Below are 18,700 nucleotides of genomic sequence, written 5' to 3'. Positions count from 1 at the left end.
CCTTTCTTATTTAACCGACACAGCCACCTTCAAACAGCATTTCAGCTTCAAGTCATCGGTGTCATTGGCTTTTGGTGGCAGCCTTTATTGAGCACCACAGGACACCAGAGGCAGCACAGCATTATGGTTAAGAGTTCAAATCCCAGCAAGTCACTTCCCCTCTCTAAGCCTTGGTGTCCCCATCTGTCACATAGAAATTTTAATAGTGCTTGCTTCATAGGGTGGTTGTGAGGATTGAGTGAGTTAATGGGTATGAAAAACTTCATACGGGGCTGGCGCATGGTAAATGTTCTGTGGACATTAGTCATTGTCATCATCAAAAGCAGAAAGGGTCACCGTGCCCTTCAGAGGGCTGAGGGTTTTCTGTTGTAGCCAAGGAGATGGGACATGGCATTTTGAAACCTAGTTCGTCACAATGGTTAAGAAAGTACCTTTCAAAATGGAGCAAGCAGGGGTGCCAGTCCTAACTGGGGTGCAGTTAATGCACGAAGCCTTCCTGAACGAGGCTGCATGAGGTGTTCCTGTGCAAGCAGATCGTCACTGCAGCCCGGGTCAGAGGAGGGGACGTGGGGGGGACAAAAGTGCCCTCCCAGAGGCCCTGTCTTCACTCATCGCCCTTCCCCTTAGTCATGGCACTGTGCAAACCCGGTGAATCTTATCCTTCTTGTCTGCAGGGAATTTGCCAAAGAGAGGGAGAGAGTGGAGAACCGCAGAGCTTTCATGAAGCTGCGGCGCCAGCAGCAGATCGAGCGCGAGCTGAACGGCTACCGCGCCTGGATAGACAAAGCAGGTGAGGCCCGGCGGGCTGCAGGGGCGGGGGGCTGCGCAGACAGCAGAGCCAACCCTCACCCCCAGAGCTGCCAGTCTGGGCGGCTCAGACCAGAGGGGAGAAGAAGGTCTGGATGCCTCATTAGCTCTTTGGGGTCCCTGCTGGTCTCACTTTCTTCCTTTGGGGTCTAAGTGTTCATCCACCAGGCAGGCACCTTAGCAAGGAGAACTGAGTAAAAGGTAACAGCCCAGTCTTCGCGCTCAGGTTGGGATGGTGACACCTGATAATACTGCTCCTCGTGCTGCTCATTACAATGCATTCATTCAACAAATGTTTACTGAGCACCTACTTTGTGCCAGGCCCTGCACTGGGCACAGGGATATGGCAGTGGGCCACGCAGACCCCCAGCTCTCCCGAGCCCCTCTCTTGTGGGGAAGCAGCAATGAACACAACAGCGAATGAATGACTCGTGAGAAGGCAATGAGAAGATCGAGTCCAATGGGAAAACGGATCAAGGTGGGGTTATGGGGTGCAGGGTGTGCTGCAGTTTTAAGTAGGGCGTCAGGGCAGGCCCGTTTGCGTGGAGACCTGCAGAGATGAGGGAGTGAACCACGGGCAGGGCTGGGAGAGGAGGATTTCCATGCTGAGTCCTTGTCCTGGCAGATGGGGCTAGGAGTGCCAGGGAGCAGAATGAGGACGGGACAAGGACAACGTAGCAGGAGACAGGGTGAAGGCTGTCACGGGGGAGTGAGCAGCCATCCCATGTGACCATAGAGGCCACTGCGAGAGCTACAGCCTTTACTGTGAGTGACATAGGACCACATTCTCTGACTTAAGATTGTCAGTGAGCACTTGGGTGCAGCATTGAGAATAGACCGTAGGAAGACAAGGCTGAGAGCAGGGAGACAGGCTGTTGGGGCCATTGCAGCCACCCAGGGAAGAGACGATGGTGGGAACAGGTGTTAGCCCAAGCCCTGAGCTGTCATGGGTCCCCACCCTGTGGCTCAGCATCAGGAGTAGTTCTTGCCCAGCTGTGACAATACAGCTGAACCTGTCGTGATTTTGTTAACCCACGGAGCCACCGGGTTCAAGTCTGAGTGCAGCTCAGCTGCCGATGAGGGGCATCCCTCACCCGGTTTCTGCCAGTAAAAGGGACACATTTGCTTTCTTTATTATTTTAGATGTTGGATTTCATTGGTGTTATATATCTTCATTTTCTTTCAGAGCAAAGAGTGATTTTTTAAATAAAACAATAAACATGTGACAGTCAGCATCTTTTCTCTGTCCCTAGCGGAAAGCGTAGCACTCATGTCAGGTCCTGGAGGAAGAATTCGGAGTGCGATTCGATGCTTAGTTGCCTGAGCCTTACTCTTCTGTAGCAGTTTCAGGATGACGCCGTGACACTCTCACTCTGACTTCCAACCCACAAAGGCCCCTCTAAGCTCTGGACTCAACTTCCGATTACCGCTGGGGGCTGAGAGAGTGCGTGTGTGGTTGAAAGCCAGATGAGCACCCCCGTCTGGGGCTGTCCACGCTCCCTGGTCACCCGTGGAAGCACAAGCAGTGCATGTCGGGCTGTGCTTCCGTGTCACCCTTTCTCCAAGGCTTTATGTAGGGGTGAGGTGGCCGCGACTCTCCCCTACCTCCTCCCAGAATGGAAACTCAGCCTCGCCTCGGCAGGCCGAGCAGATTGGCCTCCAGGCCAGGCCGGCAGCATGACGTTCCCACCTGCCCTTGGCTTCCTCCGCGGAGGAGCCATCTGACAGACCACCGAGAGCTGGCAGCAGACCCGGAAGCGAGCCCCCCCGGCCTTGGCCGTGACCCCGCACAGGCCGGGGCGAGGTGAGCTGCTCTCTGCGGCTCTGCCTTTCAAATGCTCGCAAGATTCCAAGGCTTCCCCTCCTTCCAGTTGGCAAAGCCAGCGCTCTCCTCCTTCTAAGAAAAAAGACGCACTGCGACGTCAAGTTGTGCTTCCCGGCCCTTCCCTTACAAATGGAGCGTGAGTGAATCAGAGACATATGGGTTACATTTCCCTGGAAAGACACTCAAGTTCTGAAGCGAACTTGGCAAAAGGCGTTGGGGGCGGGGGAAGGAGGGTGCTTTCGGCACATCCAGAGCCTTCGAGCGCTTCCCAGACTCGCTGGGCAGCTCACACACCTTCCGTCCACCCTGGGGGTCCCCAGATCTGCCCACCCCAGAGCCCAGACACTGTGCATAGCCAAAGTGACTCTGGCTAAGGTAATTAATGTCGCTATGAGGTATTTTAACAAGTACCTAATTTTAAAATGATGCCCTCCAAATAACATGTGCTATAAAATGACTTTAAAACCCTCTATGTCTGCAGGAAGAAGCACCCCACCAATAACACTTAACCTATTAGCTTAGCATTTTGCCAGAGGCTGTACTTAAAAAAGAAAGCTGAACGTTTATGGCTTGGTGTAATAGCCATCCTGCATAGTACTATCCTGGGCTCAAAATGTTCCCCTCCCTGGGAAATGCATTACATACTCTCAGTTTCAGATGCATTTGGAATTGCGGTAATGACTGCCCTCTCCTACTGTCCTTGTACTTGTTAAAAGTGCTTAAATTAAACCATTGTTTAAGAGGGTCTGCTGCAAGCTGCTCCCCCAGCCACCAGATGGGGTCTGAGGCAGCGATTGCTGAGGCCTCCAACAACCTGGCCCGGGATTGAGATCAGAACTTGTCCACACCACCACCGATAGGGTACTTGGGATCCCACCAGAAGTGGAGCAGAGGGGCTATTTCGCTTGTACGTTTGGAGGGACGCTAGTGAGGTCTAGGCCAACAAGGAAATGGTACCCCTCAGTTGGTGGCAGCTCGGTGGAGCACAGGACTCCTCCTGGGGAGGCCGGGAGGACAGAGCACAGGGTCTGCCCTTGCCCAAACACCAAGCACCAAATGTTGTTCCAGCATCAACTAATCCTTCAGTTCTCTATTACCAACCAGGTGTCTGACAAGTCAACTAAATTCTCACGCTAAATACTGCTCAGAGTTCAGGCAGACCCCACAGGTTAAAGGCTCAGTCCTACAGGACTGCCCCACTTTAGATGCCAGCCGAAAGTGGGGTCCCAGGCGACAAGCATTTCTGCCTGGCCAGTTGCAAATTCGGAGGTTCACATAACCCCCACCTCCACTGTCCATCGGTTCAATAACTTGCTAGAATAACTCACAGAACTGTGGAAAATCTACACTTTTAGTAGTTTATTATAAAGGCTACCTCTCAGGGGCAGCCGAATGGAGGAGATGTGTAGGGCCAAGTGTGGGGCTTGGGGGGCACAGAGCTTCTGTGTTCCCCTGGACGTACCACCCTCCCACACGTCCTCTACGCATTCACCAGCCTAAGAGCTCTCCAAGCCCCTTCGTTTAGGGGGTTTTATGGCTATTTTGCTAAGTAGGCATGCTTGGTTAAATCTCTGGGCATTGGTGATTAAACTCATTTCCAGCCCCCTTCCCCTCCCTAGAAGTGTAGGGTAGGGAGAGGCTGAGAGCCCAACCCTCTAATCATGTGGCTGCCTTTTTTGGCCACCAGCCACCAGCCTTAAGCTATCCAGGGCCTCTGTCTCTTCCATGAGCCGTCTTATTAGCATACAAAAGACTCTGGGCCAGAAACCAGAGACAAAAACCAAATGTATGTTTTTTATTATACCATAGGGATACATTCCTGATGGGCCCAGGCCTCTTTGGCTCAAGCCCTGCCTCACTGCAGGAGAGAAGTGGTGGGGACAGGGGAGGCAGCCCTGCAATCCCTGGCCTCTCTCCGATGGCCTTGAGGCGTCTGTACCCCTCCTTGAGACGGGGAGGTGGGCTCACCTCCTGAATGAGGCGTCGAGGTTGGGACGGACGGAGGACGCACAGACAAGAGGAGACAGGACTTGGGTGGGAGAAAACACAGAAATTAAAGTTTTTCATTCCTCTCAACTTAGAGGTTTTAAGTTAAAAAGATCACTTCTTCCTAACCCCTGTCCCTCTGAGTGAGGGTATCAGACACACAGCTGAATTGGCTGATTTGCCAACCAGCCGCCACGCGCCCCTCTGCGAGGACTTCCTTTCTGTTCTGTGCTCTGTGCTCCCTCTGTGACTTGTTTTCCACGCTGGTGCCCATGACAGCCTCTGCCCCCTTTGCTCTCTCGCTATTACCCTGGAGCCAGAGCTGTCCCTGAGGGATTTTGTTTTTGCAAAATAATTTGTTATTTACAGATAACTTACTAAGCCATTTGTTCCCATGTAGAGGAAGTCATGCTTGCTGAAGAAAATAAAAACACTGGAACGTCCGCCTTGGAAGGTAAGGAAAGTGCTCCAACACCTCCTCTCACCTTTGCATCTGCCCCTCTTAGGCGTGGCAACTTCTCTTGATCAAAAGAGGAGAAAGAAACAAAAGAGGGCGCTCTGGGATTTTAAAGGAAAGCCTCTCTGTCATGCTTTAAAATGAAGGGAATTGAGTCACAGATTTAAATGCCTTTTAAAGTGATGAAAATGAACCCTTAGAGTTGCTTTGTTCCCGGGCATGTGATTGATACTGTGCATTGAAGAGACCATCACACGACCAATGGCACAGAAAGGGTCTACTTTTAAAATGTGTGGGGATTAGCCTGAGATCGCTTTCACTGCCGGGAAGTGGCATTGTTTATGAAGAGCGAGAACAAACAGGTGCGGACTGCAGGTTTTCCTACTGCATTTAGGCAAGTTCTAGAAGATTCTGGAGCCCTGTGTTTCAGGAGGAGGTAGTGAGCGCAGCGTTTGTGGTTCTGTAGATATTCTCGATTTCTGTCACCATGGCTCAGGGATTAAAGGCAGACGCTTGGGTCACAGGGCCTTTGCACAAGGCCTCTTGCCTATGGTCCTCAAGTTTTGTCCAGAATGGCCTGGGTGTACTTGTGGCCTCTCACTGGCCTCCCCCTTCCCTGGTGTAGTGCTTCGAAGGGCAACCATCAAAAGGAGCCGCACGGAGGCCATGACCCGAGACTCCAGTGATGAGCACTGCGTCGATATCTCTTCTGTGGGTGAGTGGATCCCGTTAGATCTTCTTTTACTTCTTTGACTCCCCCATGAAAAGGAAGATCCTATCTTTTGAGAAGCACCACAAGAAGGAAAAGAATCCAGAACTTAGGGGAGTAATTAAGGAAAAGCATGGGAATCTATTCTAGATGACAATAATTCATGCCCCCCCAAAAAATGATGGACCAGGGGATGCTGTTTACATGAAATGTGGGGTTTAGGGCTGAGAATCCAATCAGGTTCTTCAGATGTGGCAGATGTATCTCATTTGTAGATGTCTCCTCTCTCTCCTGGGTGTAATGATGACAACCTACCCTGTGGTGTTGTTCAAAGGCTCCTGAGGACCTCTTGCTTCTAGCGACCCAGATGTGAGAGCTCAAAGTCACACCCACTTCCTCCCATCACGTGACATTTAAACTAATTCCTCTTGTCAACCCTTTAACTGGACTGGTGCTCAATTCCAGATTCTCTTAAGAGAATTCTGGCTGATGGCAAGTTTTTCTTCCCTAGACAAAGAGAAAGGTCTCACTCCATCTTTAAAAACAGAAGAGACTCACAGTGCTCATTGCTGCTTTGTGCTGCCAGCGGTAGAAAGATCACCAGTGCGGCAGAAGGATTCCAGTGCCCGAAGCATATTTAGAAGGAAAGGGCAGAGAGAAGCCCAATCTGTTGCAAAAATAAACATGATCCTATTAGGATTCAAGACACTGAGTATTTGCGTGGTGTCCTGCTGGGGGAAGCTTTCCTAGGACTGAGAGTGCCCAGAGAGGACAAGCAGGGTCTCCGCCACGGAACTCGGGGATCCCCCGGGCCTGCGCTGTGTCAGCCACCTTGCCTTGGGACCGAAGCTGCTCACCTTGCTCTTTGAATGCCTCCTGGCCATGGAGGGTGATCCCAGGATATTTCTCAATCTCATTCTTCCTCCTCACTTGTCCCCCTTAGGCACACCTCTTGCCCGAGCCAGTATCAAAAGTGCAAAGGTCGATGGGGCCTCCTATTTCCGGCACAAGGAAAGGCTTCTGCGCATCTCTATCCGCCACATGGTCAAGTCCCAGGTGTTTTACTGGATTGTGCTGAGCCTCGTGGCACTCAACACCGCCTGTGTGGCCATCGTCCATCACAACCAGCCCCAGTGGCTCACCCACCTTCTCTGTAAGTGACTGCCGGGCCCCCAGTGGGGTGGCTTTGATTGACGTGTGAATATAAGAGCAAAGCATCGTGCTAGGCCTGGCTGGACTTCTGCCAGCCCAGGGTTCTTCCTCTGCACGCTGCCAGGGAGGCCAGAGCTGTCCTCAAGGGGGCTGGCTTACCATGTGACTGTTCTCAGCTTTCATTCATTATTGAATCAGGTAAGCAAATCCTTGCTGATGAGTTGACAAGATAACCTTACACTTTGGGTACTAAAAAGCCTTCAGTTGGTTTCTTAAGGAGACACAATGGTGTAGGGAGTTTTGATCACTAAAGTTCTTAGGGCAATGAATACCTCAAATAGACCAAATGTATAGGGCAGCTCTGGATAAGACTGCCACTGGGAGTGAGTGAGGGCCAGGAGATGTCCCTGTGGGGCACGTGGAGAGGAGTCCTGCTCTTCCATCAAAGCCACCATAAAATATTTTTTCTCCTCCGAGGACCCTCTCCGTTTAAAGGCCAGTGACAGACCTGCCTGTCAAAAGAGAGCAGAGCTGATCTGTACCACATGCCTGGGACTCATCCTGGGTCAGGAAATATTTATAGGTCATCAGGCTCTTCCCAGCTCTGGCCTGACATGGTCACCGAATGTCCTTGCTCTGTATTATGGCTTCCTCTGTGGGTAGGTATGTGTGTTGGGGATACAGGAGCCCATTTCACCTGGGGAACAAATGCTTCTGCTGGTTATCTTTCAGACTATGCAGAATTTCTGTTTCTGGGACTCTTCCTCTTAGAGATGTCCCTGAAGATGTACGGCATGGGGCCGCGCCTTTACTTTCACTCTTCGTTCAACTGCTTTGATTTTGGGGTAAGTCCCTGGAAGCCTGCCTGTCCTCCTGCTTTGTGTTGATATGCCATGGTTCTAGATAAGCAGCTTGCTCTGTCACTCAGCGTGAGGCATGGAAAGCGGAATTTATAAAAGGGGAATAGATGAGATTAGCCAAAGGGAGTTTAGAAGGAAGTGAATCCTCACCAAGGGTTTGTTTGGGTTTTTTCCTAAGCTCTTTGATTTTTAATGTATTTATTGAAGTATAACACATATACCATAGAGTGCACACTTAAATGTATAGCTGAATGAGTTTTTACAAAGCTACCCATAGCCAGAGTTTTGAACCACTTATTATCTTGGGAGAAGCCTGGCAGAAAAGGACAAAGGGCTTGATTCTAGAGGTGGTTCCATAAGAAAGAGAAGCTTATGTATTTGTTTTTTCTACTTCAGTTTAAAAGTGGGATAATTATCTAGATATACTCTCATAGAAACACACACAGAAACACACCCTTATATTAGCAAGTCCCTACATAGAATATCTCAGCCAGCTGTTTACTTTCATTATAGTATTAATATCTAAATGTGGATATTACTAACAGTCTTCAAGGTGCTTTCACACACATTGTTTTTTGTCCTCTGCTGCCCACAGGAGTCCTATGCACTATACTATGCATCAGGAGTTAGCCTTCCCATTTGCACATGAGTAAATAAAAGCCACCATGCACAAGTTCATGTGCCCAGTTAGCTGCAGAACTTTGGGCTCCTGAACCACTTCTCTTTTTGCCAAACCCAGTTCTTTTTCTGCCAAAGCTTTAGTTAGGTGCTAAAGATTTTGAGCACTTGCCAATCTATATTTTAACTTGGAACATATGGTTCTGAGTATGGGCAATTTTCAGGCAGAACAGCTAGTGAGACACCATTTTAACCTTAGTTTCTTCATGTACATACCTTTCAGCATTATTGTGAGGATTAATTTTTGTTATTTTTTTAGCACAATGTCTAGAATATAGTAGACATCCTATATATATATATATATATATATATATATATAACTAAAAAAAAATTAAATTGAAACATGCATTTGAAATTGTTGCTTCCTGTAGCAATCAGGCCCCATGTCAACAAGGACCATCACATTGGGGGTTTCAAGACCTCTGTGACTGAAGGATGTTTATTATACCAAGAACCAAAACAGTTCTTAGAAGTAATGCTTTCAACTTTTCCCTATTCAGTATGGCTAAGGGTTTGTCATATATGGCTTTTATAATTTTGAGATATCTTCCTTCTATGCCTAGTTTTTTGAGGCTTTTTACCATGAAAGGGTGCTGGATTTTGTTGAATGCTTTTTCTGTATTCTATTGACATAATCATATGATCTTTGTCTTTGCTTCTGTTTATGTGGTGAATCACATTTATTGATTTACATATACATTCTTGTTAGCCCTAAATTCTAGGACAGTGAGAGAATGTGGGCCCTCTCTGAGATTTCTGCATTGAAATACAACCTGTACTAATGTAAATTAGTTTCCTTGGTTTGAGTACAATTCCTTTGTCTGTTTGTTCAAGGGGTTGTGATGTCAGAACAGCTGTGGCCATCAGAGATGTGCAGAAGCAGCAACTGGCTATGTAGTTTTCACCAAGGATAGGAGTCAGTAAACCAATCTATAGCCTGAAAAATTAGTTAGGAATAGGAGTGCAGAGCAATGGGAAAGAGGTGGCGGCTGTCACAAGCAGGTAGCCAGTTGGAGGTAGGGCTAGGTGGGGAGGGGAAGAGTTTTAATTTCCGTATAGCCCAGTGAGAGCTGTTGATTGTGTGCTGAATACCAGAATGTTCCTCTCTTCTCCTTTTCTTTCTCCCCTCACTGTGGCTGGGTTTGCCTCTTTAGGTCACAGTAGGCAGTATATTTGAAGTAGTCTGGGCAATCTTCAGACCTGGCACATCTTTTGGAATCAGTGTCTTGAGAGCCCTTCGGCTTCTAAGAATATTTAAAATAACCAAGTAAGTGATGAGAATTTGGACTCTTCCCAACCACTTTTGAGAGTGGAACCTTCTCTCTGCCTTGTTATATTTCCTTCCATCTCCTCTTTCCCCCTTTACCACATGTTTCCCTTCCCTGCCCTGCCTCCTACTCCATATTTTAGCCTCTCCTCCTCCTCCTGAGATCAAGCCAGAAAATACCTATGGTACCAGATCCTGTGCCACATTCCCTAGGGGAGCAACATTTTGGTGCTATCTCCACTTCCTACAAGTACACAAATGCAGCTAATTTCATAGACTACCAGGCAGATACTGAGCTGGAACTCAGGTAACTTGTATTCTGTGTTCATAGCTGTAATACTGTCTGGATTTCGTAGGTATTGGGCATCCCTACGGAATTTGGTGGTTTCCTTGATGAGCTCCATGAAGTCTATCATCAGTTTACTCTTCCTCCTCTTCCTCTTCATCGTTGTCTTTGCTCTCCTAGGAATGCAGCTGTTTGGAGGCAGGTAAGCCCCAAAGAGATCTCCATCCAAAGGAGGCTCAAAATCTAGTCTTAAGCTTGCAAGGGCCAGGGTCATTGACTTAATTACCATGTACCATCTTGCCTGTTCTTGTGCATGGCCTGAATCCACTCCCGGGTATATGTGTGGAATAAATGTCTCTGCATAATCCTTTCACACTACACAGGGTTCTCATTCCAGGTACCTACTCCTTTGGCACTGTCCCTGACCAGCATGGAGCCTCGTAACCCTGTCTTATTACCCACAGCCTTCAAAATGCCTAGTTCATAGAATTCACTGATACCATCTTCATAAGTTATATGGGATAGGGAAAAAGAGAAGGGGGGGATGTAAGAGAAAGGAGGAAAGAAGTGATGAAAACTGTAATCTTGGGAATGGCAAACTTGATATGTGAGATTTTCATCCCTGTCTTCTCTCTGAATTTCCTTTCCAGGTTTAACTTTAATGATGGGACTCCTTCAGCAAATTTTGATACCTTTCCTGCAGCCATCATGACTGTATTCCAGGTATGAGGCCAACTGACAGTCCAAATAGTGCTATGTGGGTCCCTTGGACCCCACGCTATGAGATGATGCAGAAGCAGGTGCATTAGAGTGTCAAGAGAATCCTGTTTTCCTCTCCAGGCTCCTCCCAGAGTACATGGCACTCTTTCTTAAGTAATCATGACCACAGTGATCCCTAGGGCTGCTGTGGCTCTGCTCTCACCAGTGGTCAGGTAGCTCTCCTAACCACCTCGTTGTCCTCCTCCCTACACCTGTGAGCTTGCAGGAGACATTGAGTCTGTGACACTCAGCCACAAATCACATTTATGACTTTCTGAAATCTGGAGGCATCTTCTAGCCCATTTAATGAGGTATCCATTAAACGGTGTCCATTTAGTGAAGTATCTTTTCTACTCCCAATTCCTCACCCCCACAAAATACCAACTTTTTAAATCGGGGGGAAAATTCAAAATCAATAATATCTTAGATCTAAAGAAAAATACTATTTAGCCAGAATCTGAGGCTGAAGCAGAACCCAAGTTTCCTGAACTGAAGCCCACAAGGCTCTTCCAATAATGCTCCATTCCAGGAACTGTACCTGGGCAGCTCTGGGGAGAGGCGGGTGATGGCCAGACTACCTGATCTGTGTGATTTCCACGAGGGCCTGGCAGAGCTGAAGGTGGGAGGGACACTCTGTAGTGTGAGGAGTAAAACTGTTCTTTTTGATGTTCTCCTTCCATTTTCAATGCCTAGAATTGTCTTCCATAACAAAAGAAAGTTTAGGATCATTCATAGGAATAGTTGTTTTTTTCCTCCCTGGCAGAATGGCCAAGCAAGTGGGTGGATGGAACAGACCCAGGCCCAGAGTTTGCCCTTTGTATCGGTCCCATTTTCTTCACCCACCCAAGTGTCTGATCTGCCTGTCGTTTGCTTTCGTAGATCCTGACGGGCGAAGACTGGAATGAGGTGATGTACAATGGGATCCGCTCCCAGGGGGGCGTGAGCTCAGGCATGTGGTCAGCCATCTACTTCATTGTGCTCACCTTGTTTGGAAACTGTATCCTTTCTGAGATGGTCCTCCCATGCTGCCCGCCTCTCTTGACCAGTGTGGGAGGAGGGAGGAGGAGGGTGGTGTAGGGATGGCAGAGCCTGGGTGGGCAGGTCCCGGGGCCATGGGAATTGCTTAGTCTACTAAGAGAAACAAGAATCCTTATCTTACAGAACCTGTACACTAGTTGGGTCAAGAATATCACCATAAACAAGATGGAGTATTATCCAAATCTATATGTACACAAAGAATAACATACGAGGCTGCTGTGAATGGTTGGAAATACTATATGTGCTGGGGAAAGTAGGAGAGGACAGAGATCATTGTAGACTGAAATAGCAGAAAGATAATAATGCTAATGAATTAATTACATGCTAATGTAGAAGAGAACCTGCCACATAGGAAGATCTTTAAAATATTAGTATCATGGTTAGTGCTACTGCTGCTAATTATAGCTAATATTTATTTGTACTGTATGTGAGATCATGGGTTAAGTGCTTTACAGGCACTATTTCATTTAATCTTTATAAGACACAGAAGAAATAATTAAGTCAAATAATTTCTAAATTGAGAAGGGAGACTAAAAACCAAGTCTGTCCAACTCTAGCACCCATAACCTGGTCGCATGATCTAGATCAGGATGATTTAGGTTTGAATCCCAGCAAGTCTGCTGTGTGGCCTTGGGCAAATCACGTGATCTCTCTGAGCCTTCTGTTTTTCACATCTCAAAGGAGGCTAACAATATTTATTTCCTTTGTTCGTTGTGAATATTAAATGAGATACCTTATTTGACTGTGCCTTAGAACTGCAAACTTCTTTACGATCGTTAGATAGTTGGGGAGGTGGAATTTTCCTTGAACTGGGATTAGCAGAGCAAAAAGGGAGAGCCATGTGATGCAGCCATAATTTCCCATTTTCCATAGTTTCATAGAGAAGATGTGTTCCTTTAAATTTTCTGCCTTGCAAACTTCTAGGGGTCATAGTGGGCCATAAACTAAACATTAAAAACTTATAAGAAGAAAACTATTCAGTGTGTTACAGAAAGGGACTAACTCCATTGTCACAATGTCACTATCATAATGGCACCTTGATTTTCCTGTTACCCTAAGAGTAGTCAGAGCTGGACTTGTTTATGCTAGAATCATTTGTATGTTCCACAACACATAAGCCTCAAAGACAGCTGGAACATTGGGACTTCTGGGGTTAGAGCATGGAATAGAAGTTGGTTTCCTAATGGATCATGCCTGCTCTGTGACATTTTGTTAAATGAAACATGGAAACCTTCCAGACCCTAACATGGGGAATGAGAGAAGTAAGTTAACACATCCCATTATTGAGAGCTGCTCAGTGATAGAGGCAGTGGAATATCATTTCTTTTCCTCTTTAAGGACACCATCGCATGATGCCGATTGGCCGATTGGTGGGATTCAATTCCAGCCTCCCAGAAGGAGAGAGGAACTCCTACACTGAGCTCCCCACACATCTTGTTGTTCAGTGATCCTCTTATTTGTTGTTGCTGTGGGCAGAGGCCGCAGCTGTCTAAAGGCCTTTTGAGTGTGGAAAAACAAACTCAGAGTGCTTTTTCCAGTCTCTCACTCAGCAACCATCAACACAGAAGACTTCTGTGTCCAAATGTGTGGGGTTTGTTTCCCACCAACAAGCAAGCAGTAATTCTGCAGCAGACACCAGCTGGGTGTTTTCTAATTCGATTCCGATGCTGTCTACCTGGAGATAGCCGCAGATCCCGCAGGCTGAGAGCTCAGTCCCCAAGACTTCATCCCTCCTTCTGAGGCCAGCCGCAGGCTCCAGGTTATGTTGCCTGTGCTTCTGACCTGCTGGCTATAAATCGGGGTTCCCGAGACCCCTCCTTGGATTCAATTAATTTGTAGAGTGACCCACAGTACCCAGGGAAACGCATATACCAGTTTATGACAAAGGATATTACAAAGCACACAGATGAAATGCACAGGGCAGGGCATGGGGTAAGAGCTTCCATGCCCTCTCTGTGTGCCACCTTCTAGAACCTCCACGCGTTCAGTTATCCAGAAACTCTCTGAACCCTGTCCTCCGTGTGTGTATGGAGGGCTTCATTACATAGGCATGACTGATTAAGCCATTGCTATTGGTGATCAATGCAACCCTCAGCCCCTCTCCCCTCCTAAGAGGTTGAAGGGTGGGGCTGAAATTTGCAACCCTCTAATCATGTCTTGGTCCTTTTACCCCATGACCAGCCCCCATCCTGCAGCTACCTAGGGGCTGCTACCCATCAGCCACTCATTAGCATAAAAAAGACTCCACTTTGGAATTCCTAAGCATTTTAGGAGCTGTATCCCCAGAAACATGGTGAAAACCAAATGTATATTTCACAGTATCATAGGCCTCCTCACCTCATCTGGCCCCCCAGGTGGTTTGATTCAGGTATTTCTTCATCCTGTGTAAAGAGATGATATGTGGAAGGAGAGAAGATATATTTTCTTTGTGCTTCAAATGGGGTGGCACAACATCTCCGTCTCTCCTCCCACCACCTCTGCTTAAGTGACTCTCTGGGGTAGCTTCTGCTCCTGCCACTGTCCCATGCAGAAAAAGCATGGAGGTGCCCACACAGCTTTGCTGAGGACTTGTTTTTCTTACTTGCCCATCCTTAACTCATCACCTTCAGACACGCTGCTGAACGTGTTCTTGGCCATCGCTGTGGACAATCTGGCCAATGCCCAAGAGCTGACCAAGGTGAGCATTGTTCTATGGGGGTCTGATGGTTCTCTAGTGCCACTGGGCACCTTCTGGCCTTTGGAGGTCTCGCTAAAAGTCTGCGTTGTCAGACTCAGGCCTGCCAGGAAGCCTCTTCCGGAAGCTTTGGGACAGTTGGAGAGCCACACCCATGAAGGAGGTCTGGTTCCCTTTCACCAAATTTGGTGAGCCTCATCCTATCCTGGGTTTCTCATGGGATACAGAGAATAACAGCTAATCTAGGAACCCACAAAGGGGTTCTTTCTAGAATTATCGTAGAGAGTCACAAAAACACTCGAGCCCTGGATTTCAGTTTCACCTCTACTACTGTGACCTACTGCTGTGTGACCCCAATCATGTGACTTAGGCCCTTCTGGGTTTGGATGTGAGAGTGGCCAGTGGCATCACAGTTCCTGGGCTATGGCCTCTGGGGTATTCAGTGGCCATGGTCATTCTGGGGACAGTTCCATGAAGGCAGATACTACATTTCTCAAAGAGCTGTTCCTCTCCTTCCTGATCCATTTCCCCAGGGGAGGAGGCAATACCAGTTGCAGAAGGATGATGGGTTACAGAGATGAGTAAAAACTCTTCTCCCCATACAATACAAATTAGGTTTAGGGCAGAGGCTCATAGCATCCTGGTGATGTTTCTGGGCTTCTTCCATGTATTCCACGATGAGTTGCCTACTCTTCCGTGCATTCTCAGGGGTCTTCATCTGCATAGTGTGGTAGGGAAAATGCCAGCTTTAGCATCTGAAAAACTAGGTTTGAGTCCCACATCAGCCACTTACTGGCTGTTTTAGCTTTGGCCAGACTCCTGATCTCCATTAACGTCAGTTTCCTCATGTGTAGGATGGGAATGATGTATCTGCCATGGGTACCTCACAGGATTACTGCGAGGTTCAAATAAAATAATGTATGTGAAAATCGTAGCATGCTGTGAGGTTGTATATATTCTTAACAGCTCTAGTGGTTTTGCCTGGCCTGGTTTTCCCTGGTGTTGTGACATAGAGGGGACACTTAGAGGGAGGAATGCTGGCGAATGGATGAGGTCTGTGCCTGAGCACCCAGAGCTGGGCCACTTAGCTGTGTGGAGAAGACCATGATGAGCTGCTCAGCCTCAGTGCTGGACTCAGGGGGCCTACCCTGCAAGGATCCTGCTCCATCCCTTCCAGACACTGCAGAACATCTGAGAAACATCAGCTCCTGCACTGACTTTCACGGCCATAGCCAGCTCCACTAAGGGCCAGGGGCGAGGGTAAATGTGTCCTGGCTGTCCCGAGCAGCCTATCAGGGCAGGGTGCTAGAGCCATGAGGCTGCTGTCGCCCAGGGGGTTGGCCTGTGGACATCAGGAGTCTCTGAGCCACCTTAACCTCATGCTACCTCGTTTAACCTCTTCCTCTGCCTTCCTCACTCACTTGGTCTTCAGAACCTCTACTAGGAGAGCCAAGGGAAGCTACTGTCCTTCATAGAGGTCCCAGGCAAAGCCATATCTGCTTTGTGTCTAGGATGAACAAGAGGAAGAAGAGGCCTTCAACCAGAAGCACATGCTGCAGAAGGCCAAGGAGGTCAGCCCGATGTCCGCACCCAACATGCCTTCTATCGAGTGAGTCGACCGCCCCCTTCACTGACGCCGGGCTCCCACGCTGATAGGCAGCCCATCACCTCACAGCACTGTTGGTCGCAGGAGTGCACCTGCTCCGTGCCAGGAACTGTTTCTGAGAATATGGCAGTGAGCAAGACAGAGTCTCTGATCTCATAGAGCTTTTATTTCAGTGAGCAAGGGGGATAAGAAACACACAAATCATTTCAGATGGGGCCAGGTGCTATAAACAAAGGAAACAGGGCCATAAGGCAGAGAGGGATGGAAGCTGGGGGGAACCTGGGGGCAACCCAGGAGGGGTTCACTGGGGAGGCGGAGCTTAAGCAGAGACCTAAATGTGTAGAAGGTGGTCGTGTGACATTGTGAAGGAAGCGTGTTCCCCAGCAAGGTCCGGTGTGGCGGATGTGTTATGCATAAGGGGAATGGAAGGGGAAAAGGCCAGGGAGGTGGGCAGAAGCCACCTCGGGGATTCTTAAGGCCAGGTGGACGATTTTAGCTTTTATTGTAATTGGAATCATGGGAGGACGTAAGGTGGAAGGATGGATATGATATGATTTGTACTTTTGGTTTATACTTTCAAAAGTCACTCTGTTCTGTGGAGAATAGCTGGTAGAGGCCAAGAGTGGAGGCAGGAGGCTGAGAGTTGGCTGCGGGAGTGAGGAGGGTGAGGGATGATGGTGGCTGAGGCTATGCTGGTGGCGCTGGGGGAGGTGAGAAGTCATCCCATCCGGTCCCTGTTTGGGAGGGAGAGCAGGACGGTTGAGCTAATGGATTACACGTGGTAGAGGGAAGGATGGGAAAAAGAAGAAGAAACAAAAATTGGTTCCAGATTTTAAGGTTTTGAGGCCTAAGCCACTGGGTAGGGAGTGGTGGTATTTACTAAATCTCTGTAGAATGGTGGACGTCCAGAGATCATTTTGGTCACATCAAATTTGAGATATTTCTAAGGTATCCAGGTATTGAATAGGCCATTGGTTACATGAGTCTGGAGCTAAGAGAAGTCAGGATTAAAATAAAGATTTGGTGAAGTCGTTTGCATGTATATGTTTTCGAGCCGTCGGTGGGCAGGATGACCCAGGGAGCGTGGGAACAGAGAAGAGGGGGCTAAGGACAGAGGCTGAGTGCGCCTGCCCTTGAGGGTCTGGCAGAGGAGAAGCCAGGGAAGGAGACCGAGGGGGGAGAAGGAGCAGGGAGCGTGGTGGCCCGGGGACTGGAGAGGAGAACCGCAGGAAGGAGGAGCGGGCGCAGGGGCTGCACGCGGTTCAACAATCATGTGGGCTGAAGATGGGAAAGGGATCGCTGGATTTGGCAACACAAAAGCTGTGAGTGACCTTACAGGAGCAGTTTCGGTGGCCAGGTGGGAACAGAATCCAGGTGCAGTGGATTAGGGAGGGAAAGGCCCTGACAGTAGTGCAGCGAGAGCACCCTCTGTCAGGGACCTGACCGGGACCTGTCGTTGCGGGGAGAACTCGGGGCAGTCGGCTGGGGCCTGCGTGTTCCCGGTCTCTGCGTGGTGGGAGAGGGAGGTGTTTGGGGAGAGGCCAAGAAGGAACTGTAGAAGCACGAATTCCTGTTGTTGCTTCTGGGCCTGCATGAGGACAGGCCCTGGGGTGTCTAGAGGGAGGGTCTGAGACCCAGGGAGGTGGAAGTCCATCCTGGCACCACACCCAGTCACCACTTAGGCTGGTAGAGGAGGAGCCCTCGGTCGCCCAGAGCTCCTGTGAAGGGCTCCGGAGCGGCCGTCGTCTTGCCTTCGCCTTTCAGAGCTGTGAAGGCCTGGCCTCTGGACCCCTCCTCTGTGAGTGAGGGGGAAAAGTCTCCCCACCCCCAAATCATTGAAGATTGACAGGGAAATGCCAAACACTCCTTTCTTTCCAGAATGTTCTCTGGGTCTTAAGTAGTTTCTACCCCCACCTTCTCCGAACTCATGAATTTGGGTTAAAAACACACATACAGGTATCCAAAAATGCGGATGGGAAGGACTGGCTGTCACTTAGGAGTGGGTGGTTCTATTTACTGAGACAAGGCAGCCTTAGGGAGAAGTGGGTTTGGAGAGATGCGAGTTGGGATGATGCTTGGCCCATAGTAGAAACTCACTATTTATGGAATGAGAGAATGAATGAAATGTGGGTAGGCACAGGGCCGTGGGAACCGAGCAGAGTGTGCGTCAGGGCACAGCGAGGTGGGAGAAGGTGCTGCGAACACCCAGGGTGAGCAGAGACCCAGGCTCTGGTTGCTGTGCGTGTGCTGTGGGGAGGGTGCTGCTGGCATGAGTGACCTCAGAGTGTGTGTGCGCCCTGCTCAGGTGTGTGCACCTGCTCCAGGTGTTCAGGTGAGCCTATTGGTTTCTGGACTACAGTGTAACTAAATGCAAAACATGACTGTCCACAGACAAACGTGGCAGGAACATTATTACAAACCAAAGTGTCTGAGTGCTAGTGATAATTCTGTCGCTAACTAATATGCTCTGTGACCTGGGAAAGAAACCACCCAGGATCTGTGAACTTCTGTTTCTCCATCTTTGAAATGGGAAGAACACCAGCGGCCTTTCCTGTTCCACAAGGCTATCGTGGAGTGTACATGAGGTCACATTCAC

The 18,700-nt window shown here is 48.8% G+C and overlaps 1 protein-coding gene across 1 annotated transcript in view; it reads left to right on the top strand.

Annotated features, from left to right (window-relative positions):
• Positions 1–18,700, top strand: part of CACNA1E (calcium voltage-gated channel subunit alpha1 E) — a 470,804-nt gene that overhangs the window by 374,408 nt on the left and 77,696 nt on the right. The window contains exons 10-20 of the mRNA XM_075997040.1: positions 675–790; positions 5,019–5,072; positions 5,701–5,790; positions 6,728–6,937; positions 7,669–7,781; positions 9,629–9,741; positions 10,098–10,229; positions 10,678–10,750; positions 11,666–11,783; positions 14,434–14,501; positions 16,010–16,107. Coding sequence (XP_075853155.1) covers positions 675–790; positions 5,019–5,072; positions 5,701–5,790; positions 6,728–6,937; positions 7,669–7,781; positions 9,629–9,741; positions 10,098–10,229; positions 10,678–10,750; positions 11,666–11,783; positions 14,434–14,501; positions 16,010–16,107 — 1,185 coding nt within the window. The remainder of the gene's footprint in view (positions 1–674; positions 791–5,018; positions 5,073–5,700; positions 5,791–6,727; positions 6,938–7,668; positions 7,782–9,628; positions 9,742–10,097; positions 10,230–10,677; positions 10,751–11,665; positions 11,784–14,433; positions 14,502–16,009; positions 16,108–18,700) is intronic.

This window comes from Microcebus murinus, chromosome 23 (assembly GCF_040939455.1).
Source record: "Microcebus murinus isolate Inina chromosome 23, M.murinus_Inina_mat1.0, whole genome shotgun sequence".
In the NCBI taxonomy this organism is placed as follows: domain Eukaryota; kingdom Metazoa; phylum Chordata; class Mammalia; order Primates; family Cheirogaleidae; genus Microcebus; species Microcebus murinus.
This window is presented reverse-complemented; position numbering and strand designations above follow the sequence as displayed.